Source organism: Mustela lutreola, chromosome 10, assembly GCF_030435805.1.
Source record: "Mustela lutreola isolate mMusLut2 chromosome 10, mMusLut2.pri, whole genome shotgun sequence".
NCBI lineage: Eukaryota > Metazoa > Chordata > Mammalia > Carnivora > Mustelidae > Mustela > Mustela lutreola.
Genome location: NC_081299.1, coordinates 43,264,476 through 43,291,739, shown reverse-complemented (window position 1 = coordinate 43,291,739; position 27,264 = coordinate 43,264,476). Strand labels below are relative to the sequence as shown.

Below are 27,264 nucleotides of genomic sequence, written 5' to 3'. Positions count from 1 at the left end.
CTCCTTGCAAGAATTAGATTGGGAAGCACAGTTTATATGCCTTTTCTCAAATTTGTGCTTGCTGAAGCTCCATGTACTTCCGATTGTGTTCTCTTCCTGTGATGTTAATGGCTTAACTTGTTGAGAGCAGGTGTTTGTAACATTTTTCACACCATGGACCATTCCAGTGATCTGATGAAGCCTGTGGACTCTTCAGAATCGTGTTTTTAGATGCCAAACACTAAATATGAAGGACTGCAAAGGATGTTAAACTATAGTTATTAAGATATTTTTAAAATTTTGTGGTTGTGTATATATGTACTTCTTTATTAACTCAAATTAAGGTGTAGTGGTAGTTCTAGAGCCTCTGTGATTCCAAAGTAATTTCAGGTTATTATTTCTAAATACCTGCAACCATTGTAATGTGATACCTGAATCTGTGGTTTCTGTTGGTGACAAAGTCGCAGGTGCTGCTCATAGACTGTCGATTGTGGCCTATAGTCATAGTTAAAGGAAATGCTACATTTCAGCTAGAAGTTAGTGAGAATAAAGATTTATTTTTTTTTCCCATCCAAGTGCACTAAAACCGGTGGGTTAGAGGTTGTCTAACTTTTGTCGTGTTTTTTTTTTTTTTTAAGTTTTTATTTAAATTCCAGTTAGTTCACACACAGTTTTACTTTGTCATTTTAGGAGCAAAATATGTTTGTTTGCCTGCTCAATTCTAAACTATTTGGGGCCTTTTTTCCTTTTTTTTTTTAACTGTATCTTGTGTGCTTTTCATACTTGAATTGTTCTGCAGCCTTGGGACAGCAATAATTAAAGGCTTAGGTGGAAAGAATTCAGCAACTGGTTAGACAACAAAAGCTTGATAATGTTACCTCAAGATATACTGTCAACACAATCGTTGCTGGGGCCCTGCGTCTGTTGGTTCATGACACATATGTCTGTAAACTTCAATAAAATCTGGATCATCTGCATTAAACAATATTGTAATGCTGTCTTGTAACAGGGTCTGCTCAGCTCTGTCATGATGGTGTTTGTCCACACCCTCCTCCAAGTCCTTTGGAGCAGTCTCACCATCCCCTTCAATGGGTGCTGACCACATTCTTTTATGAAGGCAAGCTGGGGCCCGCCATGTCCATTCCAGAGTTGAATAGACAGTCTGAGACAGGAGAGGCACCAGTCAGGGCTCCGCAAGTTATAGGAGGCCTTGGGGAGGAGTGATAAATGCTGAGCCAGGGACAGGCCTCAACCCCTAGGCAGGTCTGGGAGGAAGTCCCTGGGTCCATCTAATGGTAGTGTCCATTAGGATTCTCTAACCCAGAGATTGGCCCTGGACTAGAAAGCAGTTCCTTGCAGCTCTCCGTAATTGTCCACAAACCAAGGCCTCCAGAAACAATACTGTGCCCCCAAAGGGAACAGAACATTTTCACATACGTGCACTGACTTCATTCTAACCACCATGCTCTGAGACAAGTGTTCTTGTCCTCATTCTCCAGGTGAGGACACGAGTTTCAAGAGGCTGTGACTTCACACCTTAAATTAGTTGGGCAGACTTGGGATGAAGACCCAGGTCTATCTGCCAAGCTGAGTTTGGCTGATTTCGTGTCCAGTCTCTCCTAGCCACTACCGGGCCAAGACAAGCCTCAGACAGGAAGGCATAGAGGGATAGGTTAATCTGGGGAAGGAGGAAGAGTCAAAGAAGGCTTCATGAAGTGAGATTTTTAGTTGGTTCTGGGCACAAAAGATGGATTTAGAAAGGCAGAGGGAGCCCTCAGAAGCTACTCAAAGCAAGTGACAGGCTACAGTCCAGCATAAAGAAATCCACAAATCAAGAGAAAGACAAACCACCTGTAGAAAAATGAACAACAGATATGAAAAAGCAACATGCCAGGGAGGAAATCCTTACAACCAATATACAAAAATGGGCAGCACAATGCATGGAGTCAGGCAAGGCTCTCCATTTGAATCTCCTGAGGACCTTGTTAAGATGCAGGTTCTTCAACAGGGCTGCAGTGAGACCCTACTTCTAACCAGCTTTCAGATGATGCAGATGCTGCTGGTCTGAGGAATGCTTTACAGAAGTAAAGGTGTGGGTACAGGAGCCAAACCTGTATCCCAGCTCTGCCTCTTTTCAGCTGTGAACCTTGGGCAACTCAATGTCTCTGTGCCTCAGTGTTTTCATCTGTAAAATGGAGATCATGGTCCCCATACCCTGTGGCTGGGAAGACTAAATGAGTCCTCCATACAGCATTTGGTAGTATGTGGTAAAAGTGAGTGTTCAGTAATAGTGATTAGTCATAGCAATAGTAATTACTAGAGGTGTACAAATGAAACCACTGGCATCCGAAGACACCATTCTGTACCCACCAGGTGTCTGAGAATGATCATTTTGAGGCTGGGGAGATGGAAGTTGGAAACTCTCACACGCTGCTGATGGGAATACAGAGTCATATGGCCCCCTGGAAGAGCAGTGTGGCCAATTGTGCTACAATCGAGGTGCCCCTACCATGGGATTGTGTCAGTGCGTCTGTGTGTCTGTGTGTCTAGAGACAGCAGCAGCTCCGGAAGCATACATAGCATATTTAGGAAACTGGTTGACTCTGGGGAGAAAACGAAAGGAATACAACTGGGGAGAAAAGAGGCCTTTGATTTTACTAAACTTAATAGAAAAGTCTAAAGCAAAAATTACTAAATCTAAATAACTAAATCTTAACTCTGGAGGGTAGAATCATTATTGCTTGTTATGTGATTTTTTTTCTCTGCTTTTCTGTAATAATTTTGGGGGCCTTTTTTTTCTCCCAGGGGAGGAAAGAGGGGAAGAAGGGAGAGGTTAAAGCACAGAGAGGTCCTTTTATTGGGGCACCACTTTCTTCAGGAATGAATGGAAAAGGAGTTTAGAGAGGTAAGTGGGAAAGCCGAAGCTCAAAGAGGTTAGCTCAGAGGTCACACAGCTAGTGGTGGGAGACGCTTTGGACTATCAGCACCCAAGTTCCCACTCCTGCTAGAAGTGTACCGAGGCATGGCTCGAGCGGGCCCCAGCCAAGGCAAGGGAGATCAGCAGGGTTGCCCAAGGGAACCCACGGTAGACACCTCTAGTTAATCACAAAACCCTGAATCCTGACCTCAGAACCCTCATGAACCCCACATCCAGACATCCTCTCGCCGTCGATTGCCATTGGCGGACAAATGAAATCTAGTTAGCATCTTTGGCAGCTGCAGTAGGGGTGTCCTTCCATACACCCCCCACCCCCACCCATTTCTCTTCAGAGCACGAAACCTGGCTTGCCACTGCCAACACTGGCAGCTCTTCTCCCACGACAGGCCAGCAGAACCAGCGGGCTTTACCTCTGGCAATTCTCAGCCAACGACTAGCAAGAGATGGTAAGCAGACCCCCACTCCATGCGCTCACCATCAGGCGGAGTAACTTGGAGGTGTGCCTTCTCCCTTGTCTCCTCGAACTCCTCGGCAGGAGAAAGTTCCATTTGCACCTCATGGGAATGTGCCTAATCACATGCCTATTACGGGGTCCTTCGCTTCCCTGTCCCACTCCCCTCGCTCCCCAGCTGGTATTTCCAGGGATCACTCCCAATTAAACCTATTCCCAGTCTGGTCTTATGGTCTGATTATAGAAGTTCCCAAGTGCCCCCTTCATTTGGCCGAATCCTTTCATTCTATGCATGAGGGAATTGAGGCTCAGAAAAGGGGAGCAACTTGCCTACACCAGCACCAGTGGCAGGGCCCTCTCTCTTGGCTGAGGGTTTGGCCCTTCCCAGGGCAGCTCCCTCTGGAGGGTTGCTCTGGCATCAATCCATCCTATCCCCACCTCGGCGGCTCCAGTGGTTCATATCCCAGTGCAAAACAGAAGGCCAGTCCCAGGGTAGACAAGCCCTAGGCATCAGGGGCAAGCTGCCCAGTGACCTTCCCAGGAGGTCCCACACTCGAAGTCCCGAGGTGGACACCTTGCCTCCCTTGGTCTTCCAACCAGTCCCTGGAGCTCCCAGAGCCTTGGTCCCCTCAGCCCTGGGATGAGGCTTCCTCCTGCAGGGCAGGAAGCCAAGGTTATTCAGGTGAGTGACCTGCCTGTCCCTCCTCCATCATGGGCACTGTCCCCCAAAAGACAAAAAGGCACATGGCCACTTTTTAAAATAATTTAAAATTAGGCTTGTTTTATAATTTTAGTGAAAAATGCATATTCTGGCCTCATAGATTACCTATTAAATTGACTAGAACAATAAGAAAATGATTCCTGTTTTAACTAGAATGTTAATTCTGGATATTTTTGCCTGGACGTTCATGTAGCTGAGGGTCCTGAGAGCCCCTGGTCTCACCACAGATGTGGAGGAAAAAGCAGGTCCAACCCCTGCCTCCCACTCCCTACTGTGTGAGCTAGGGGCAGTTTCGTCCTGTCTGACCACAAGCTCTTTGTCTATAATGTGGGCATGAGGATTCCAGCCTTGGAGTGTGCTGTCGGAGGCCAGAGGGTGGAGTGAGGAAGGGCCATGCAGGAACCTGGGAGGGGACTGCCCACAGGGAAGGTGTGGCCAGGCCAGGCCTCAGTCCTCCCTCCGCCAGGCTGTCCCTGGCAACCAGGCCAGAACCTGTGCTGAGTTCTCTGCATAGGGCCCCAGGGCCAGGATCCTAGAGCTGGGAGCAGGAGGCCCGAGACATGAACAAAATCTTCCCCCAGGTAAGAACGACTTTAAAATGCTCCCCGACCTGGGGAGGCCAACCCTGGAATAAAGAGTGGGCTTAAGTGAAGAGGGGAGCAGCTGAGGTGGCCCAGGTCTCCCTTGCTCTGAAGGCTCCCTCCCAGGTTGTAGGGGACCCCACATGTGAACCAGCCGCACAGTTCCGGTGGCGAGCGCTGGAAGGGGGACAGAGGAGCCAGGTGCACAGGAGACCAGGGGAGGGATCAGTCAGCATTATGGGAAGGGGCCTTAAAGAAAGCCCCTCCATGGATGAGCCTGAGCAGGTCTGAAGGATGAGTGTTGGCCAAGTGGACAGTGGAGAGAAGGGCACTGTGGGCAGAGGGCAGTGTGGAATCATGAGGCGGGCGTGATGGGCTTGAGGTGCTCAGCACGCTGGCATTCCCAGGATTCCACACAAGGCTCTCCCTGACCCTTCTGAAAACCCCTTCTGGCTGGCTCCCAGAGGCTGGCCCTTGGCCCACCTAAGCCCTGCCCTCACTCTGTTCTCTTGGGCAGGGAGACAGCGATGACAGTGCTGCTGGAACCAACGCCCTCCCCCGAGGGGAAGGTAAAGGACCGAGCTCCCCAGTGGGCTCCCTTGAGGCTGGGCCGCTGCTTCAGAAGCATGAACAGGACTCCCCAAGTCCCCCACTGTCCCTCAGACCTCTGCCCCCATGCTGACGTCATGTCTTCCACTCCCAGCTTCCTGGCCACAGGGCTGATAGTCACCTGTTTAAGAGGGCTGTTCTTTCTCTCTATGCCTTGAGCGCCTGTGTGTGCTGCCTATCACACACCCCGCCCTACATACTGTTTCCATGATGACTGAAAGAACTCTGCAGCCAATTCCCTGACTCCGTGGGTTGACGTGGACTGTTCTCTGTACTTCTGAGGGATAAAGTAGACAGGATCACACACTAAGTTAGCTCCTACAGTGTGCCACTAACTCACCATGCACCAAGGACAGGTTGCTTTGCCTTTATGCATAAAGGAAGAAACACACATTTATTGAGCACCTACTGTATGCCCCGTCTTGGCCCACATTTGTCAATGAGGAAACAGAAACCAGAGGTAGGTAGTAATAATAACAGCTCTAAAGGATCGGCAAACCCCCCAACCCCCCAGCCCACCCTAGTCTGTGCTTGGCAGTGTATGGCCTCTTGTAGTACCTAGGACACCTCTGAGAAGGAGGCCTGCTTGGGGACAATAACAGATGAGGAAGCTGAGGCTAAGGGACTTTGGGGAGCTTGGCCAAACTGGGATCGCACACAGCTGGGAGGTGGGGAGAGGCGGATGGAGTTCAAATTCAAGTTGGGATTCCTCTTGTGGCAAAGCATCGTGCCTTCATTCTTCCAGCGGGGCTCCCACTGGGCGTGGTTGTGGAGCAAACGGCCTCTTTCTCCCATATGTCCAGGGAGGGCTGGTGTGGAAGGGCTCTGAGCCCTGCAGAGTGGTGCCTTTGTGGGGCCTGGCGCCAGTGCTGCCAGTCCTATCTCAGGTCCCTCCCGGGATCCCTCCGCCCAGGCCTGTGCTGCACAAATATTTGAGAAGCAGCTGCTTGAATCCCCGGGCTCCACGCTGTCTCCCTGGTTACCTGAGTTGGCGCTGTGTTCGCTGATGACGTCTAGGGAGCCACAGAACAGCCCTGCAGGGGTGGTGGGTTTCAGCTCAGTTCCCTGCTCATTCAGCGCCAGGCCTTCCCTCCTACACGCTCTCCCTGGAATGCCTTCCCCTGCCCACCCCCACGCCCACCCCCTCAACCCTGCCTGTGCAAATCCCACCCTTGCTTATCTTACCCCTCCTTCCGGCACCCATGGCCCCTTGCTCACACTTTGTTGATACTTTAGCACCCTGGACCAGAGCTTTGGGAGTCCAGGTACAGGTCTGCCTAGCACAGGCAAGCGGTGTAGGAAGCTCTGGACAGGGGAGTGAATCAGAGGGAAGGGCCTCGAACTCACCTGAACTGGGTGCCTTCCCGTGTCTCCCGGATGTCTGGGTCAGAGTGGTCACAAAACACTCACTGGGTGCCCAGTCTCGCGACTGGACCCTGTGGACACACAGATGCCGAGACCTGGCCTGCCCCTTTCTCTGAGATACCTGCAGACAGCAGTGGCGCCCACACTCTCCCTTTCCCCACCCATGCCTTGTCCTCCTGAGTGCAACAGCAAGCTCCCAAGGTTAGGTAAGGACCCCAATGTGACGATCCTCTGTCCTCTGCACAGCAGGATGCTCGTAGGTCCTCAATAAAGTTTTCTTTCATGATTTTCGCAAGCAGGCAAAAATTAAAGGTACAAGGTAAGTTAAAGGGGCGGATGTCTCATCTCATTGTTATTTCCACGGTGCTTACGTAAACAGCCAGGCACATAGTAAACACTCAATGAACACTAAGAGTAGCTAAAACCTTTAGAGCACTGACTGTATGCCGAGCACTGTTCTAACTGGTTACTGGCTTAGCTTAGTCCTCTCAACAAGCCTAAGGGAGATATCATGACCCACCCCCCATCTGCATGAGGAAACAGGCGTAGAGAAGTCAAGTGACTTCTCGGTGGGGTCCAGCTGGGAGTCCAGCCAGCATCCTGGCTGGCTCCAGAATGGATGGTCACTTGGCGTTGACTCAAGTCCCAGCTCTGCATGAGGTGATCTGGACCTTTTCTTCTCTGAGCCTCAGTTTCCTCATCTATAAAATAAAGGTTTTGAAAAATAGAAGTAATTGCTATGAAGGGCCTGCTTTATTTTTTCTGCAGGCAGAGGCTCACTAAAACAGGTGTCTGTTTCTCCTGACCTCCTGAGGAGAAGTCCTCGAGGGAGGACAGAGGGGCGAGGGCCATGATGCAGAGACCTGGATGCCCACCTCAACTGCTGCTCACCAGCCACTGGCCTGGGCAAGGGACGGGTGCTTGGTGGAAGTGGGCCCACAGGCAGAACCGGGCGCATCATGGAAGTCTCAGGAGCCCCATCCTCCAGGGAGTCCTTCCTGCTCCCAGCCCCAAAGGCGGGGAGGTGCACCTGTAGGGCTGGGCAAGGGGGATCCGCCACTGGTTTTCCCACCCCACACGCAGGCTGCAGCCCCCTCTGCGGCTCACGCCAGGGCGCCTGCCTCTCAGCCTTCTTGCTGCTCCTGCTGGTCACTCTCGCTGCCCTCATCGCCCTGGTCTCCATCCTGGGATTCCCACCACACACACCAGGTCAGAGTGGTCCAGACTGGGTGGGCTGGGCTTGCTCAGAGGGGATGGGGAGCCCATGAGGAACCATAATGCTGTGAGTTTCTGCCATGAGATGCATACAGGACTCTGAGCTGCTATTTGCCCATCTGTATAAGGAGTTACTGAGCAGACTCCGCTCTGATGTCTCCTTCCTCAAACAGCCTGACCTGACCCCCAGGCTGGGCCTTGTGCCTCGGCCCCCATGGCTCCCACACCTCCTGTGGGTTGCCGTGCATCTGTGTGTCTGCCTCCACCAGAGGACAGGGACATATCTTGTCCATCCCACAGCCCTGCCTCATGGAGCTGATAGTTTGGAGAGTAATGGACATTAATCAAAGAAACCCATTAAGGCGGGGTTAGCGGGGGCTCTGCAAGTCTGGATCCAGGGCCTCTGACCCAGGCTAGGAGTCAGGTGGGCAGCTTGGAAAGGGAAAGGGAGCTGAAGGGCCATGAAGAAAAGGAGGGCAATGGTTAGCGGAGAGGGAGGCAGGAAAAGCCTCCCGGGCGCTGGGAATGCCAGATGCAGAATCCTGAGGGTGGGAAGAAAGGTGAGGAGAAGAAGACCCAGGAGGCCGGGGGGCTCCAAGGGCCAGAGCAGTGGACAGGGCGGGTGCCCTGTGCTGGGGAGGGGTCACCGTCCAAAGTGCCATGGGCAGAGGCTCCAGCTGGGGGTGGGCTGTCATTTCTGAGAGATGGCTCTGTAGCCAGGTTAGGGGGGTACAAAGGGACATGTGGAGACAAGGGGTAAAATACACAGTACTCTACCCACCCCCCCGGGGCAAGAACATGGGCACTGAGTAGAAGTGCACACGTGAGGAGTTTCCCTCACGCGCCCCGTGTACCTGCACATGTGTCTGTGTGTCAGTGTATGTGCACGTCTATCTGTGTGCATGTGTGTATGCATGTACCTGTCTGAGAGTGTGTCTGTGTGCACGTGTGTAAACGTCTGTGTGTATGCACACGTGTCAGTGTGTGTATGCATGTGCCACAGTGGGAATTCTCTGAGACTCAGTCCCTCTCCCGCTGGCTGAGGCTGCCCCAGGAGGTGAGAGGCGGGTGTTGGGTGCCCAAACACACATGCATAGACCGAGCCCGTCTCCAGGCGGCACGCACGTGTATACACGCCCACGCACAGCCGTGGGGCCGGGGTGACCTCCCGCCGTCACTTTCGCTCCTTTAATTCTTCAGAGCAGCCCTGGGTGGGTTCCCTCCACACCTCCCCATGGGAAGGAAGGGAAGACTCTCAGCTGCCCAGCATTCCTGGACACTGGGGGGCTGGCCCCAGCCTCAGGGAGGAGCGGGGACAGCGGGCTTGAACTGTCAGCCGTGTGACTGGGCCTTGCACCTTCTTGAGCCTGGGTTTTCTCATCTATAAAACAGGGCTAAGGATGACACCTCCCAGAACTATTTGAGGAAACAAGAGACTACAACTATCAAAGTGCTCTACAGTCCGTAGTTGTGCCCAGATGTCAGGGATTGTGGCATAAAGGTCCCCAGCCAGCCCAAGAGATTGTTTCTGACAGCCTGACCCAGCACCTGGAGCTCCACCATTAAAACCACTTCACTGACTACAGCCCCGTTCTCAGGAGCTTCTGTGAGGCTGACAATCAGCTCTCAGTAAAGGAGAGAACCATGAGTTACCCTGCACATTCTGTGTTCTAGGGTTGATCACACAAAAGCTTCTATGTAATCTCCCCAGCAGTCCTACGGGGTGTGTGCTCTCGTCCCCACCGTACAAAAAAGGAATGTGAGGCTCAGAGAGGTCAAGTCATCTGCCCAAGGTCTCACAGCCAGGAAATGGCAGAGTGGGGGCTTCAACCTCACCTCTGTCACCACCCAGCCCAGCATCCTCCCGGCAACCCCAGACCCTCGGGACAGCTCAGTGTGGGGCTGAGTCGGGGGAACTTGTGATGCCCTTGTGCACACCACTCTTGCCCCTCTGGGGTCTCCCCCTGCCAACTCAGGGGCCCAGACCTGTGTAACGCTGACGAACAGGACGGGCTTCTTGTGCCATGACCAGAGGAGCTGCATCCCCGCCAGCAGGGTCTGTGATGGCGTCCGCACCTGCGCCCACGGGGAGGATGAGGACGAGACCATGTGCCGTGAGTACCTGCACAGTCTTGCCCTGCCCCAAATGGACCTCTCCAGGTTCAGGGTTGCCCCCCATGCCAGTTCTCCTTGACCTGGGGGCCCCTGTGCCTGGTAGCGGAGTCTCTGCATTTATTTCCTGAACAGACGATGAATGAATGAATGACAAGTGAATGAATGCATGAGTGACAAGTAAATGAATGAATGAATGAATGAATGAATGCATGAATGAATGGGTTCCAGACCTTAGAGACCTGACAGGACCCAGGAGAGGAAAGCCATGGCTACATGGACTAGGCAGTTCCCATGTAGGAAGGAGAGAGTCTGGGGGGTTGGAGCACGTGTGGTGGGAAGTGGATGGGGGAAGTCACTGCATCAAGGACCTTTTAGACTAGAAGAGATGTTAAAGTTCATCTCGTCCATGTCAGAGCTCATGCCCAAATCCTCTCACACACCCAACAGAGGCCACCTAGGCTCTGCTTGCATACTCCAGCGATGGGGGGCTCGCTATAGCCCGAGGCAGCTGCTCCCCTCCCTCGTCACATGGTTTCCATGGGAATGTCTCCCTTGGACTGAATTTAGAGCTGTCCCCTGTAGCATCCTTGATTGGTCCCAACTCTCTTCCCTCATCTGAACCACATTTGAATTCACCTCCCATGATGGGGGCACTGCATGGATTTGAAGATTGCTTTCTTGCCCACTATGAGGTTCCCCCTCCCAGAGCCACACTCCACACTCCTACAGTCATCCTCCCTAAGGCTGGTTTTCTCCACTCCACCGGCATACCACAGAACACACACCAGCTGCCCTTTTCCCCCTCCTCGGTCTGGCTCCAGAAGCATCCATCACACTCCTGGCCAGCCCTGGCTAGTCCAAAGGACAAAGGCTTTTCCCCTCCCAAAGGCCTCTCGCCATGTAGCCCCTTCACACCACCGCCTAACACAGAACCCACCTTCAAGGAAAGTGCTCTGACTCCCTCTCTCACAAAGTTTGTGAAGCCACGTCCTCTGCGTTCTGGTCCCCAAGCGCAAGACTTCACATTTGTTCTTGTTTCGTTCCTGTTGGGAGGAGGTTTCCTGGAGGTGAAGGAACTTGAGCCTGCCCTTGACAGTGGAGTGGTTTTGTAGAGGTGTCCGAAAAGACACTTCTGGAGGAAGGAATAGTGCAAGCAGTGGTGTGAAGTGGGCGTGCCCCGGAGTTAAGCCAGGAATGAACGAGGGAGATGCTGCTCTCTGGGCATCTTATGCCGAGGGGGAGGGAAAGAATCCTCCTCTCCCCTTGATTTGACGTCCTCCCCAGGAAACCTTTTCCTGTGCCCTTCTCCCTGTGAGCCCGGGTTTGAGGGGGTGGCCAGGACAGACCACCTCCAGAGAGACGTCTGGAGGCCAGATGTGAAGCTCTCCCTGCTTCATCTGTCCCCCTGCAGGGGATATGCCCCAGAGCCTCCCCAGCTTCCTCGTGGCCCGCTGTGGAGACCCATCTTTCTGGATCTACTCAGACCAAAAGTGTGATGGGACCAACAACTGTGGGGACTGCTCAGATGAACTGAGCCCAGGTAGGGGTCTGGGCACAGGCTTGACTGGGGCAGCAGGCTAGACAGTGGCCAAAGGGCAGAGTTTGACCAGAGAATCTCAAAGGTTCCCTTGCCTCCCCTTCTTGCATAGTGTGAAGAAGTTTTCCACCCCTGCTTGAGTGCCTCCAGTGGTGGAGTGCTCACTACCATTCCAAGCTGTTCCTTCTGGAGGCCTGTTCTTCCATGGTGGGGCACCTACCTTCAAGGGCACAGATGAGGAAATCAAGGCCCATAGGGTTATGCAAGGGGCACATACAAGGCCGGACTGGGATTTCAGCATGAGTTTCCCTCCTCTCCTCTGCACCTCTCAATCACCCTGTGAGGAAAGCAGGGCAGGAATCACTGGTCTCAAACTTATATGTAGGAAAACTGAGGCCAGAGCAGAGAAAGGACTTCACAGAAGAAGGGATAGGAAAGGAACAGGGATGTAAACCCAGGTCTCCTGGCTCCAAGTCTGGAGCTCTTTCACTGCCCCAACTTTCTTTTCTATTTCTTCACCATTGTTCAAGCAACAAATGTGTGCCAAGCCCTGGGAAGGGCTGGCTGTGCCTGGTGCCAGCTTCCGGTGAGTGATAGTCAAAAGTCAAACCCATGTCCTACCTGCAGGACTAACATCATGCTGAGGCCAAAAGGCCGTGCTGGGGAACTAGGGAGGGGTACTTCGCGGGGAGGGGTGCAGGTCAGAACCAAGGGAGGCTTTTCAGAAGAGGCAGTATTCAAGCGGCCTTAACAGAGTGGGGCTCTAGGGAGCCTGGGGTGCCTCGGGCCAAAGGAGCTGCTCTTCTGCTGTGCCCACAGTGACGACGTGCCCACCCTGTGGCCCGGGCTGGTGGCGTTGCCCCTCGACTGTCTTCGGGTACTGTGGCTGCATCCCCAGGAGCCTCTGCCGCGACCACACACAGCACTGCTCCGACTGGTCTGATGAGTACTCCTGTCCTGGACCCTGAGGGGGCCCCCAGGCCGGAGGGGAGGCCGGTTGGAAAGGCACTGATAGGCCTTCACAGGAGCAGCGAATGCAAGAACACAAGGATGGGAAGGAGGCTTCAAGGTCATCTAGGGGATCCGTGCACCATTGTCTCTGAATAAGAGTTGCCTCTCCTTGCTTTCAAGTTGTTTAGCCTCTCCTTGAATGCCTCCAGGGACAGGGGCTCACGACCAAGTCAGATCACTCCTAACCAAGATGAAGGGGATCCACTTTCCTGATTTTAGGCATGTCTCCGGGACCACACAGAACAAATCCGTTCTCTGCCCCAAAAGAGGCTTGCAGCTCCTGATCCTATCACCCCTTAGGAAAAAGATAAAACCAAGCCAAGGAGTTCGGATCTCATAGATGCCACATATATGTGAAGTTGCCACTTTCTGCTCCCTTGGGGACCCAAGGCAGATATTGCTGGGCTCACGTGCAGCTTATATTTTTCTCCACTCAGTGATCCTAGCAGGCCCTGCTGGCTGATCACGGGAGATGGCACTCGAGGCAGGGTATTGGCTATCCTACCTACCCTTGGAAGCCATCCCGAGGGCTCTGAGCTGGAGAATAGAAGGTCAGGAGAAAGAGCAGCTTGAGGTGCTCCTCACTGCCCTTCTGTCTATCCCATTCTGCACGCTGCCACCTGTAACCAGTTGCCCAACCCAACAACCCAGCTCTCCTGAGGAAGGGATTGCATTTTGGTCCTGGAAGCTGAGTGAATGAGCAGTTTCTCTGATACTTTCCAGTTTCACAACAGCCAGACAGACAAGGATACGTATCCCTGTTAAACAGATGAGGAAACTGAGGCCTAGAGGAAGAAATGACTTGCTCAGGTCATCCAGCAAAGTCAGTGCCAGAACTGGAACCCAAGCACGGTCTCTGGCGTCCCACCTCTGAAGCCTTTCTGCTCCCAATGGGATTATACCTTGGCCAGGGACAGAATCTCCTTGGGGTACTTTAAAAAGGTAATTTCGTGGGCAGCTGAGTGGGTTGAGCATCTGACTCCTGGTTTCAACTCTGGTTTCAATCTCAGGGTTGAGAGATTGAGTTCTGCGTTGGGCTCTGCGCTGAGTGTGGGTTCTGCTTGGGATTCTCTCTCTCCCTCTGTCCCTACCCCTGCCAAATAAATCTTAAATAAATAAATAGGTAAAATAAAAAGATAACAAATTTTTAAAATCTTAAAAAAATAAAAATAAACAATTTGAAGGTCAGAGTGTGATCCACACCTATTCCAAAAGAAAGACTTGCAATTTGGAATCTGACCAACAGAAGAGTTCCTGATGAGGAAGACAGATATATCCTCATTGGAAACTAATAAAATTGGTTTTATAAAGCAGTCTTTGGTGAGTTTTGAATTGAACATGAGCATCTGAGAGACTGTTAAGCTCCAGTCCATTTTCTCACAGAGCAGCCTCCAGGCACCTGCTCTGGGCCAAGGCCATTCCAGGCACCCAGGAGCAGAAAGACCTGATCCCAGCACACGAGGAACCCAAGGTCTCATGGAAGGGACCCCTCATGCATAGGGGATGGGTGGGGCAGCAGGAAAGGCCGGGCTGAGGCCACCAAGGAGGTGCCTTTGGGGAATGAGGACACAATCCTGTCCCTGAGCCTGATGGCCTGAGGACCCACTCCTGGGACAAGGTGCCTCAGGGATCCTGGCTGAGGAACAGTCCCCCTTGTCTGAGCTTTCCTCCAACCACAGCCTAAGTGAGGCACTTGGGGCTCGCTGGGGACACTGTCAGTTCTGATGCCTTGGGCTGGCTCTGGAGAGAAGAGTTTCTAGGGGAGAGGGGGAGGGGAAGGGCATTCCCCACTGAGGGGCCAATGTAACTGCAGATCTGGATCTGGGGGTGGGACTGGTATAGCTGAACCCAGGAATGCATAGCAGGTCCGAGTGGCCAAAGCACCATCTGGGGGTAGGAGACAGAAGGAGATGAAGTCAGGAGGTGAACTGGGATGTGATCCTTCAGGGCACAGCCCATCACACTCCCTCCTAAGGGCAGCGGGTGTCGTCAGGGGTGATAAGCCAGGAAACACCCTGGACCTACAATGACCTTTAATTACACTGTCCAAGAAAGAGATGCCAGCACCTGGACCAAGTGCACACAGGAGGTGGTCAAGAGTTACTTACTGGTGGAACACAGGGACCTCAGGGAGCAGGGGAGGGGAGGGAACAGGGGGAGGGGGAAGAGTCCAGACCTGAGACTGGTCCTCCCGCCCTGGGGGCGCCTTCTCCAACAGAAAGCCAGTCTCCAGGGGAAGAGAGGGCTTATGTGGTCCCTGGGCAACAAGAAAAGGTCCAGAGGCTCGTTCCAGCCCTCAGAATGCGTTCCCCATGCCGTGGTCTAGCTGTTGGAAACAAGGCTTCTGGGAGGGGGCCATGGGAATATGCCCCTGTGTGCTCATGCTGATCAGCCTCAGTGGTTCGGGCAGCGGGAGCGCACCCAGTTCCCACCAGGAGAATGCATCCTGCCAGTGCCTCAGATGGGCCCTGCAGGGGATGGGCGGCTGGCCCCACTGGCCCTCCTGTCCTGGGCTTCTTCAGTGGCCCTTTTCAGCAAAGTGCCGAGGCACTGGCACCACGGGCTGCCCCATCATTTTACCCGCCCCTCCTAACCAAACACACCCACCATCCTTTAGGGGTTAAGAAGCTTCGTTTCACAGGACGAGATGCAAGGCTGGGACACACTGGTCCCAGTCCACTCGGTGTGTCCGGAGCAGAGCAGGACCTAAAGCCAGGTTCCCAGGTGCACACAGTTGGTCCCTGCGGAGTGTTTGCTGGGAACCAGGCACTGTGCTCATTAAGAGCTTCACCTCCCGGGCGCCTGGGTGGCTCAGTGGGTTAAGCCGCTGCCTTCGGCTCAGGTCATGATCTCAGGGTCCTGGGATCGAGTCCTGCATCGGGCTCTCTGCTCAGCAGGGAGCCTGCTTCCTCCTCTCTCTCTCTCTCTGCCTGCCTGCCTCTCTGCCTACTTGTGATCTCTCTCTCTGTCAAATAAATAAATAAATAATCTTTAAAAAAAAAAAAAGAGTCAGATGCTTGACCTACTGGGCCATCCAGGCATGCCTAAAAAAATTAAAAAAAAAAAAAAAAAAGAGCTTCACCTCCCATTCTCCTCCCAACAGTGCCCTGAGGGAGCTACTATTTGCACACACACCCAGGGGCCCCGCCATTGGCTGGGGGTGGAGCCAGGCATCTGGGGGCTCAGCGGCAGTAGTCCACTGTCCAAAGCTCTGTTTCCGGAGGTCTGGGAAGCTTCTTGTGGTGGTGCTGCCCATGCAGGGCCATGATGGAGCCCAGTGGGAAGCCAACCCGGGGCAGCCCAGGCTGAAGAGTGCAGGGAGGGCACCTGGTGGCCGAGGGAATGTGAACCAGTACCCCTGGGTGAGGAAGAACCTCTGAGGTTGGGTTGCAGGGAGTGAACTTGACTCTGCACGCTACGTGATGCTGGCAGAAATCTTCAGCAGGAGGAACACGTTTGAGTCTTTCCTTCTGAGGAGGGGCTGCAGTAAAGGCTCTCTTCCCAGCCTCAGGAAGAATGATGTCATCAGCAAACTATCCTTCGTCCTTATTGAGAAGAAAGATCCAGAATGTGAACGCTACTTGGAAACCTTAGAGCTTTAAGCAGAAGAAAGAGGAGTGCTGAGCACTGTGCCAGGGGCTTTAATGAGTATTAAAAGGAGGTAATTAGTCAGCAATATTGCCAACGTATATGTGCCTTGTCTCGTGTGTGCGTGCATGTGTGTGTGTGTGTGCGTGTGTGTGTGCCTTGTCTCCTGTATCTCATTTTCCCTAATACACACAAGCATCCCAGGCACCGGTCTGGTTAGTCACACTTGACAGAGGCACACCGAGGCGAAGTTGCTTGCTTGAGATCATAGAGCCGGGATCAAACCCGGACAGGTCCAAATCCAGAGGCTGCCACACCCCTTCCTTGACGTCTCACTCTTTCTCAGCCAGCAGTCTCTGGAAGAGAAAGCTAGAGCTCAGGTCAGGGGGCAGCAGCCTGTAAATGGGAGGTGGCTGGCGCTGGAGTTTGCTCTTTTCCTGTTTATTGGTTCTTCTTCTCAGAAAGAAACAGGTACCACAGCAACCTCCTGAACAATGTTCCATAAACCGGGTCCAGAAAGACACGGAGCCCAGGGCAGCCAGCCAGGCCCTTCCCCCAGTTCACATCAGCAGAGGGGCGGTGGGGACTGAATGCCGAAGCCTGCTTGGGGAACCCATGCAGCCAGCGTCAATATTTGCCATCTCCCAGCTTCCCTGGCCCTCCTCAGGCTGAGATCAGTACTGTGAGAACAACAGGTTCTTTGCTGTGCAAACACGCAGGGATAGATGAATGGAATTTAAAAAGGCTCAGCCTTCGCCCCAGGGTTTGGACTAGAAATCTGGTCTGGATTAACTCTCTGAGGTCACTGTTTGCTTAGGACTCTCCGTTCATCCTTAGACTCACCGAACCTCAGATGTTGGAACCGGGGAGAAACCCATAGCCCAGCCAGGCTTTTGACAAGAGGACACCGGCACCCCTCAAAGTGGCACCGTCTGGTGGTCATCACTGAGATTCTGAGAGCCACCCAGCAACTCTGGGTCAAGGAAGAAAAGATTTCTCTGAATATTCTTTCAAAAAAATAATTTATTAACATATAATTTACATACAGTAAATGCATAGATCTTAAGTATATGTTAAGTTCTTTTTATTTTTTTAAAGATTGTATTTATTTGACAGAGAGAGAGATCACAAGCAGGCAGAGAGAGGGGAAAGCAGGCTCCCCGCTGAGCAGAGAGCCCAATGCAGGCCTTGATCCCAAGACCCTGAGATCATGACCTGAGCTGAAGGCAGACACTTAACAATGGAGCCACTCAGGCACCCCAGTCCAAGAGTTTCTAAAAACAGCTTTATTGAAGTATAAAGACATACAGTAAGTTACACATAGTTTCAGTATATATTTTCATAAGTCTGACATATGTATACACCTAACGAAACTACGACAATTAAGATAGTGAACATAGTCGTCTGCCCTCAAGTGTCCTTATGCCCCTCTGTAATCCTTCAGCCTGCCCCCTCTCTAGTCCTCCCCCTCACACTCAGGCAGCCAGTGATCTTCCTTCTTCAGTATCATCTGTACATTTTTTTTTTTAAGATTATTTATTTATTTATTTGACAGAGAGAGTTCACAGTAGACAGAGAGGCAGGCAGAGAGAGAGAGAAGCAGGCTCCCTGCTGAGCAGAGATCCCGATGCGGGACTCGATCCCAGGATCCTGAGATCATGACCTGAGCCGAAGGCAGCGGCTTAACCCACTGAGCCACCCAGGCGCCCCTCATCTGTACATCTTTAGAATGTTATATGAATAGAATCGTGCATATATAACCTTCTTGTCTGGCTGGCTTCTTTCACTCAGAATAACTATTATGAGACTCACCCATGTGGTAGCATGCCTGACATCCTTTTTACTCTTGTCTAGTATTCCTTGTGTGAATATACCACAATCGGTGCATTCCACGCTGAAGAGACGCACTCTGCACTTACGCATTCATTTGCAAATGGACTTTTGCATTATTCCCAATTTCGGCTATTGCAAATAAAATGGCTACGATCATTTATGTACATATCTTTATATGAACATAATATTTTCAATTATCTTGGGGTAATACCTAGGAGTAAAATGGCTGGATGTGATCGGTGTATGTTTACCTTTTTATGAAACTGTTTTCCAAAGTAGTTGTATTGTTTTATATTCCCACACTGCAATATGAGAGTTCTATTGTCCTATATTCTTGCCAATACTTGCTATGGTCAGTCTTTTTCATTTTAGCTATTTTTTTAAAAATTTTTTTACGTATTTAAGTAATCTCTACCCCCAAGATGGGGCTCAAACTCACGACCCCGAGATCAAGAGTTGTACGCTCCTCCTACAGAGCCAGCCAGTTGCCCCTCATTTTAGCTATTCTAATAGGTATGCGGTAGCATCTCAGTGTGACTTTACATTGTATTTCCTTAACAAACTGATGTTGAGCACCTTTTATATCTTTGCCATCCACATTTCTTCCTTGGTGAAGGGTTCGTTCAAATCTCTTACCCATTTTATTTAGATTGTTTGTTTTTTCATTACTGGATTTTGACTGTTTTTTACATACTCTGAACACACATCCTTAATCAGATGTGTGATTTGCAAATATTTCTCCCAGTCCGTGGTTGGTCTTTTCACTCTTTTAACAGTATCTCTCCAAGAGCAGACATTTCTTTGTTTTGTTGAAGTCCAATTTATCAGATTTTTTTCTTTTATGGGTCATGCTTTTGGTGATGTATATATGAAATGATTGCTTAGCCCTAGGTCACAAAGATTTTGTCCTATGTGTTCTAGAAGGTTTACAGTTTTGGGTCTCTAATTAGATCTATGATCCATTTTGAGTTAATTTTTGTACAAAGTCCAAGGAATGAATCAACATTCTTTCTGTTTTGTTTTTGCCCATGGTATTGTTCCAGTATCATTTGTTGGAAAGACAATCCTCTCTCTACTGAATTGCCTTTGCATCTCTGTCAAAAATCAGTAATCTATATATTTGTGCTCTATTTATTCCACTGATCTATTTGTGTGCCTTGATGCCCGCATCATACTGTCTTGATTACAGTTGCTTTATAAGAAGCCGGGAAATTAGGCAGTATTAGTCCTCATATGTTGTTCTTTTTCAAAAGTATTTTTTGCCTGTTCTATCTGGATTCTTTCCATTTCCATATGAATTTTAGAATCAGTTTGCCAATTTCTATAGGGAAGCTCTGCTGGAATTTTGATTGAAATAGCATTGAAACTGTAGACGAGTTTTGGGGAGAGCGGACACCTTAACATCGCTGAGTGCTCCCACCCATGATTACATCATCTCTCTCTATTCGTTCTCCTTTGCTTTTTCCCAGCAATGTTGTATGGTTTTTCACTGTATAGGTTTGTACATCCTTTGTCTGATGTGTCCCTCATTATTTCCTGTTTTTTGATAGCAAGGGGCATTTTAAAATTTTAATTTCTGATTTTTCGCTGCTAGTATATAAAGATAGTTAATTTTTTGTACATCAATCATGTATCAGATAACCTGTTAACCTCTCTTATTGTTCTATATTTTTGTAGATTCTATCAGATTTTTCCATATACATAGTCATATCATCTGTGAATAAAGACAGTTTTCGTTCTTTCCAGTCTGGATGGCTTTTATTTTTCCTGTGATTCCAGGACATTTACAAGGTTGAACAGAAGCGGTGAGAGGAGACAGGCTCGCCTTCCTCCTGATCACGAGGAAAAAGCACTCAGTCTCGGGATCACTATCCTTCACCGCCCGATGTCCAGTGTCTTAAAATTGTTGCTTCACGTATTCTGCCTGGTTTTTTGTTTTGTTCCAGGCAGGAAAACAAAGTTGGTCCCATTATTACACCCTGGCTGCCTTCTGAATCCTCTGAGCAGGGCGGACGGAGGAAGGCGTGTTCCCAGAGCTTTCCAGCCCCACCCCCTTGCAGAATCCTTCTACCTCATTCATCAAGAAGCAGGGGTCCAACCATCACTGCTTCATTTTAGAGCCTGGGAGATGGAGGCAAGGTAGCCTCCACAGAGGGGAGTGTTGGGAATGGACGAGATTAATAGCCACAAAATTCCCCACTTAGCCTGCTCGGTGCTGTGGGGAAATATTGGACCTGAGAGTCCGAGGGAGCACCCTGACTTGCCAGCAAGCCTCCCGCATGGCCGAGCTGTTTCCCACCTGCGCAGCACACTGAGATTTACAGAGCACTTCTCTTGGAGGATCCTTGTTCTCACGCCATCATCTCCATTCAGTTTCCAGAAGAGGAGTCCTGGCATCTGCCACTTAAGATTCTTGGGCCAAGGGGCATGTTATTTGATTAAACTGCAGGTTTTGGGGGCGCCTGGGTGTCTCAGTGGGTTAAAGCCTATGTCTTCAGCTCAGGTCAGGATCCCAGGGTCCTGGGCTTTCTGCTCAGCAGGGAGCCTGCTTCCTCCTCTCTCTCTGCCTGCCTCTCTGCCTACTTGTGATCTTTGTCAAATAAAAAAATAAAATCTTAAAAAACAAATCAAATAAATAAAATGCAGGTTTCGGGTGCTTGGGTGGCTCAGCGTCCATCAGACTCTTGATTTAGGCTCAGGTCGTGATCTCGGGTGGTGGGATTGACCCTTGAGTTGAGCTCCATGCTGGGGCCAGAGTCTGCTTCGGTTTCCCTCAGCCTCTTCTGCTACTTGTGCGCGTTCGCGTACACAAGCCCGGACCCAAGCGCAGGCCCATGGCACGCACTCGCTCTCTGTCTCTCAAATCAATCAATTAATCAATCAATCAATCTTTACAAATGCAGGTTCCTGGGGCCAACCAGCAATCAAGAATCAGAACGGAGTGGTGGAGCTTATCGACACTTTTTTAAAAAACAGAGTCCTTGAGTGACCTTTGAAAGTTTCTAGGAATCACACTTTTTTAAAAATCAGTCCTTGAGTGACCTTTGAAAGTTTCTAGGAATCACCAAAACCTCAGCCTGTGATTTTCTTCCCAGGAGCTACAACACTTAACTAGATGTGCTATCTTGTTAAGTTACATCATCCCTTTCTACTCCTAACCTCATGAGCCTTATATGGCATGAATTTTTATAATAAAATGAACCCAAATGGTCTTTTTGACCTTTTCACAGAAATATTTGAGATGGCCAGGGAAATTTGACAAGTGTTAAGAGATTGTCAAGCCTAGAAGGGACTTTCAAGGTCATCTATCCAACCCTCTACCTGATTGTCTCTGGATTATCTCTGTACCAGCCTTGCCAAATGATCCCCGAGCTTCTGTCTGCACACTTCTGACAATGAGGAGCTTGCTACCTCTCCAAGTAGCTGTGAGCTTAGAAATTTTCTTCCATTACTGACTCAGATCTCTCTCTAGTTAGTTCTGGATCCAGAAAATGTATGTGTTCCCTCTGTCCCAGGAAAAACCATCTCCACTGCCCCCCGAGGCCTCCTGGGATCAAGAGTTTTAGTCTCTTGAACAAGCCTACTTGCAGAGCCCCACAGGGCTGCCTGCGCTGGCCTGTCACTTGGCTTCCCCTCGCTCTGTAGGAGCTGACTGCCTTCCTGAAGTGAGGGGAGCTGATGTCGCAATGGCTCCCCTCTACTAGAATGCTCCTCGCGGCATAAACACATGTCGTATGTCAGTCTGTCTGATGTTAAAACAGCCTGCTTCTACGCCAAGTTCTCCGCGGGCTACCTTCACAACTCCAAGTCCAACTGCTTGTCTCTGTCCTCCCTGCCCTCTCGGCACCAGGGAAACCCTCCCCTCTCGTGGTTTCCATCATGGGGCCCTGCTCTAGCTCCCTCTATCCTCCACCCTTTCTTCTCGGTTGGTTCTTCCTCTGCTTCCCTTTCAATGCTGCCACTCCTGAGGTCTCCTCATTAGCCACCTGGCCCACCCAGTTATTATCTCAGCGGCTCCTAATGTTGTTGGCAGAGTATTTTCCTCCCTGGGAGAAGGTGATAAGTGCTATGCAGCCCCACCTTAGGGTGGCAGGAATCCCACAAGGATCCAAACACAGAACACTTTGCATATAATTCCGGGTTCCGAGCCTGAAGTCTGTTCTTCCTGCCTGATCTCATTCCCACCCTGGCTTCTTCCCAGTCTCTGTTCCAGGCCCATAACTCTCTGGCCCCTTAGCCTCACAAATCAGCGATCTCCTGGACAGTTTGATCCGATTGTCCCGCCTCAAACTTGACAAGCCCCAAACTGAACTTATCTGGCCCCCAAACTTGTTCCTTCTGCAGGACTCCCCGTCTGGGTGGTTGCTGTCCTCAGCCTAGAGACCTGGACATAGTCTTTGACCACTCCCTCTCCGGGAGATCAACACCAGACCCTCCCGGGTCCCCCGCCAAGCTCGCCAGCTGCAGGGTCTGTGTTGTGAACAGGAGTGCATGAAGACATCTCGCTGGCGTCCCTTCTGCTGCCTCTCTGTCCCTTCCCTCAAGCCTGCCTTGGCTCCCTGTCCTGGGCAGCAGCTTCCGTGGAGAGGCCTGAGGAGTCTTTCTAAGCCACAGGTTTCTGTCATCCCTGCTTTCCTCTCCTGCGTGACCCCCTAGGATTTTCAGGATCAAGGCCTTCCCCGAGAGTGGTCCTGGCTGACGGGTCCCCCTTCCTCTCTCAGCTCTCTCCCACTACCACTGCCTTCAGCCCCCAAACTCCCGAAAGCCTCATCTGGGCAAAGGCGGCCACTCTTCCCCACACTCCATAGAACCGGAACTGCCCAGCCCCTCTCTGATTTGCTAACTCACGGTCATTCTTCGAAAGTCACGCCAGTCTCATCATCTTTTAGGAAGCGTCTCAGACGTCACACCTCTTGGTTACCCATTTTAGCATTCCTTCACTGTGGCTGCAACACTCCCAAAGCACCCCCAAATCATGGTACTGATCACACAAAGCTGTACATTGGAAGTCACTTGTCTGTCTCCTGACTGTCCTCCTTGAGGACAGGGACCCTGTTTCATCTGTTCTGCCTAACTGAGCTCGCAGTGGGTGCCCAATAATTGTTTGCCATATGAGCAAAAAGATGAATGTATTAGTAAGCAGTCTACAGAGAGAAAAAACAAATGTGTGTGTGTGTGTGTGTGTGTGTGTGTGTGTGTATACACAGACAGAGAGGGAAGGTGGGGAGAGGTTTACTCTGGGAATCTCCGTCTTTTCTCTTAGGCCTACAACTAATTAGATGAGGCTTGTCCACATCATGCAGAGTAATCTTTTTTTTTTTTTTTTAAAGATGTTATTTATTTATTTGACATAGAGAGATCACAAGTAGGCAGAGAGGCAGGCAGAGAGAGAAAGGTGGAAGCAGGCTCCCTGCTGAGCAGAGAGCCAGATGTGGGCCTTGATCCCAAAACCCTGAGATCAGGACCTGAGCCGAAGGGAGAGGTTTTAACCCACTGAGCCACCCAGGTGCCCCAGAGTAAACTGTTTTATTTAAAACCTACTTGTTTAACTATTACTCACATTTATAAAATATTTTCACAGCAACACCTAGACTGGCTTTTGACCAAACCCCTGGGCACCATAGCTTAGCCAGCAGGACACATAAAATTTACCACCCATAATGAATAAACTTCCCTCGGAGTTTCAGCTTCCCCATCTGTAAAATAAAGAGCTGTAATAATGGTCTAGGATTCTAGAAACCATGGCAATTAGATAACATTTGGATTAGTCTTTCTAGTTTAAAGCACTTTCACTCACACTATATGATTTAATCCCTAGAATAATCCTATTAAGCAAATTCGTTACTGTATTCTTCTTACAGATGAGGACAGGAAGGCCCAGAGAGAGGAAGGGATTTGACTGGAGACTGGGTTTTCTGACTCCTCACCTAGAGCTGATTCCTCACTGCCAGGAGAGCCATCTGTGACAGCTGAAAGAGAGAAGGCTGCCAGGAATGAGAGGCCGAAGCAGCGGCAGAGGGGGAAATTACGCTATGGAAACTCAGAGTAAGGCCAGGATGGCTGGATGTCCAAATCAGCCTGGTGAGGACAGGTTAGGAATTCCAGAATGTAATTATTCCTCTCCAGCCGAGAGAGTACGGGTATAGCCAGAGCTCAACACCTGGTGTATTAAGAACTACGAACTTGGGATTTAAGATAAATTTTGAAAAGTAAAGATGATGAAAAATGCATGGTAAAGATGGCCAGAAAAGGTGGTCACAGCTCTTTATTTGCCAGAAAGCATGTAGCATTTAATGTTGCCAGAATATTCTCTTATAAAACCTTTTCCAAAGCTAAGCCTTAGGGTTATTCCAGACCAAAGGTACAAAAAGATTATCAGGGGAAGGACTAGAAAGAAAGCAAGGCCTTCTGGTAACTTGTTCTGTTTATTTTGATTTGGTGTTATCTTTGTTTACTTACAGGATTAGACCAGGGGAAAACTTGCAAGCTAATTCTGCAAGCCTGGTGTCCCAAGCACTTACAGGGCTGGGAAAGCTAATTGCTTGCCCTTTTTTTTTTTTTTTTTTTTTTAAACACTTTTCGTGCTTTCTCATTCTCTTCTATTTTTCCTTTGCCTGAGGCTGCAGGGGAGACTTGTTTCCCTGCCTGTTTCAGAGGCCACCTGTATTCTTTTGCTTGTGGTCCCTTCCCTGTATCACTCCAATCTCTTGCTTCCATGAGCCTCCTGCCTCCCTCTTAGAAGGATCCTTGTGATTACATGAGGTCCCCTCGGTGCTCCAGAATCATCTCCCTCACTCAGGTTCTTTCATTTAATCCCACCTGCAAAGTCCTTGTTATGTATTCGCAGGTTCTGGGGGTTATGATCTGGACATTTTTGGGAATGTCATTCAGACTGTCATTCAATGTGGTAGTCATTCAGACTACCACAATGGATAATGGGTACACAGGAGTTTGTTCTACTCTTTCCTTTAAATACGCTTGAATCAAAAATGATGAAAGAAACACTTCTTTGACTCCAAGACCTCAGTTACCATAGAAATTTGGAACTTATACACCTTTACTGAGCGGCAGAGGGGAAAATTTCTTCAAAATAACTTCTTGAATTTGTGTGGTTCTTATCTCTGTTTCCTTACCTCCCATTCTCTTTAATCTATTCTATTTGGCTTTTTAACACTGACCTCTCCCCTCAACCCAATAAAGGCCACAAACAACCTTCAGCTTGCCGAATTATCTGTTCTCATCCAACCTGAACTCTCAGAGCATTATCGTAGTAGACTACCCCCTTCTTGTCTAAACATTCCCACTCTAGGCTTCCATTATACATTCTCCTGGTTTTAGCCTGACCTCAACACCCATTCGTCTTCTCCTCGATCTTAAGTGTGGGAAAGGCCCCATACCAAGTCTCAGCCCTCTTCCTAATTCTGTCTATACTCATTCTGGGTGCTCTTGGGCAGTCATGGGCTCTGTCAGCTCTACAGTATTGAACCCCAACTTGACTTATCCCTTAAGCTAGACTTCTGCCCAGGTGCCTGCCTACTTGCATATGCCCTGAGCCACTGGTTGCCCACCTGTGACAGAACTCTTGATTCCCACCCACCCCAAACCTGTTCCTCTCCTGCGTTGTCCAGTCTTAGTAAATGGCACCAGGACTCACTCCATTCAGGCAATACCTTAAGGAATGAGTCAGTTTTGATTTTATTCTTTCTGTTCCTTTCTTTCCTGACACCAACTTCAACAACATGATCAGCTCCCCCTCCAAAAGAGCCCCCGAATCCAGCTCTTCCCATCTTCACTGTTACTGCCCACTTTGCAGCTGCCATCATCTCTCACCCAGACTTCTGTCATGGTTCCCATGGGACTCCCTGTTCCCATGGTGTCCCTGCCATGATCCAGGCTCCACCTATGGGGCCCACCAAGCAGCAAGGGTTACTTACTCAAAATACAAATCAGGGGCACTTGGGTGGCTCAGTTGGTCAAGTGTCCAACTCTTGGTTTTGGCTCAGGTCATGATCTGAGGGCCACAGCATCGAGCCCTGCGTGGAGCTCCCACATCTGGCTCCACGGTCAGCTGGGAGTCTGCTTGAGTTTCTCCCTCCCCTTTTGCTTCTCCCCACTACACATGCTCTCTCTCTCTCTCTCAAATAAATAAATACATCTTTATCTATATTACGTATAATATCTCAGATGACATGTGTTTTAGGCTTCATTGGTGGCTTCCTGTTACACTGCAATAAAAATTCAAATTCCACGACCCTCAAGGCCTAGGTGATCTGCCACTTGCCTCTCCTAAACTTGTCTTACTTACTTAGTCCTTACTCACCAAGCACTAGTCATCTGGCCTTTATTCTTTTTCTTCTTCTGTCCCCAGAGCGTGCCAGTCAGCACGCACCACTGGAGACTTCTGCACTTGTTCTTTTTTACCAAGACCCCCTTCACCCAGACCTTTGCATGATTAACTCCTCATACCTCTCAGCTCAACTGTCACATCCTGAGAGGTCTCTTATAATCCTGTAAATTAAAGTCTAAACTAACCCTCCCCATGACCCTCCACTTTCTTTAAAGTACTGATTTCCACCTGGACTTAGCTTATTGACACACTGTCCTTTCGGTCTCCTTGCCCTTTTTGAACGTAAGCTCCTTGAAAGCAAGCACCATCTCGTGTCTGCCAGCACCAGGCACTGTTAAATGCTCAACAGATAGCTTTCCAAGTGAATAAATGAGTACTCAGCATTTTACAAATATGAGTGAGAAGAAAAGGTGGCCTCGTGTTAGATTTTTATACACTTCCAATCAACTAAAAATTTTTGATTCAGCAAATACTATTGGAACACAGGAATACTCACCCCCCCCACCCCTTCACTGTGCCCTGAGATGCTGGGGCAGGGGTCCAAGGACCTTACTTTTGAGAATACTGATTTATTCATTCTTACAAGCACCAGTAGGTAAATGGCTTAGTATTAAAGTGGTAAATTGAAGCTTAGCAGAATTAACTCACTTGTCTAAAGTTCATGAAGAATGAGTAAGTGAATTCGAAGAAGGAACAAGAAACTCTAATTTAAAAATAGCTAATTCTTGCAGGTGAGCTAAACACACATGCAAATTACCCCATCTATTTTATGCTGGTCATAAATTCTTGGCCTTGATCCTTTGTTTCAATCATTTAGACAGAGCCTAGACTTTCATAACTCCGTGTGAATGACTACAACAAATTGTTGAGATCGAACAAGAAATAATCTGTTTAAAGGCATCATCAGCAGAGGAAAACAAGAACCTTGAAAGAAAAAAAGGATGAAAGAAAGTGAAATGTCCACTTCAAAAGTA

The 27,264-nt window shown here is 49.8% G+C and overlaps 1 protein-coding gene across 4 annotated transcripts; it reads left to right on the top strand.

The window, feature by feature from the left end:
• The first annotated feature begins 4,533 nt into the window (after window positions 1–4,533).
• LDLRAD1 (low density lipoprotein receptor class A domain containing 1) lies at window positions 4,534–13,835 on the top strand. Of its 4 annotated transcripts, XM_059137183.1 has the most exons (7): window positions 4,573–4,670; window positions 5,188–5,239; window positions 7,413–7,609; window positions 7,728–7,853; window positions 9,836–9,973; window positions 11,386–11,514; window positions 12,331–13,835. In XM_059137183.1, the coding sequence occupies exons 3-7, from the start codon at window positions 7,495–7,497 to the stop codon at window positions 12,477–12,479; spliced, it is 657 nt and encodes a 218-aa protein (XP_058993166.1). In that variant the 5' UTR covers window positions 4,573–4,670; window positions 5,188–5,239; window positions 7,413–7,494; the 3' UTR covers window positions 12,480–13,835. The 4 variants fall into 4 exon arrangements, with proteins under 4 accessions (XP_058993168.1, XP_058993167.1, XP_058993169.1 ...); XM_059137185.1 differs by lacking the exon at window positions 7,413–7,609 and having other exon boundaries at window positions 4,534–4,670; window positions 9,892–9,973; XM_059137184.1 differs by lacking the exon at window positions 7,413–7,609 and having other exon boundaries at window positions 4,534–4,670.
• The last annotated feature ends 13,429 nt before the right edge of the window (window positions 13,836–27,264 follow it).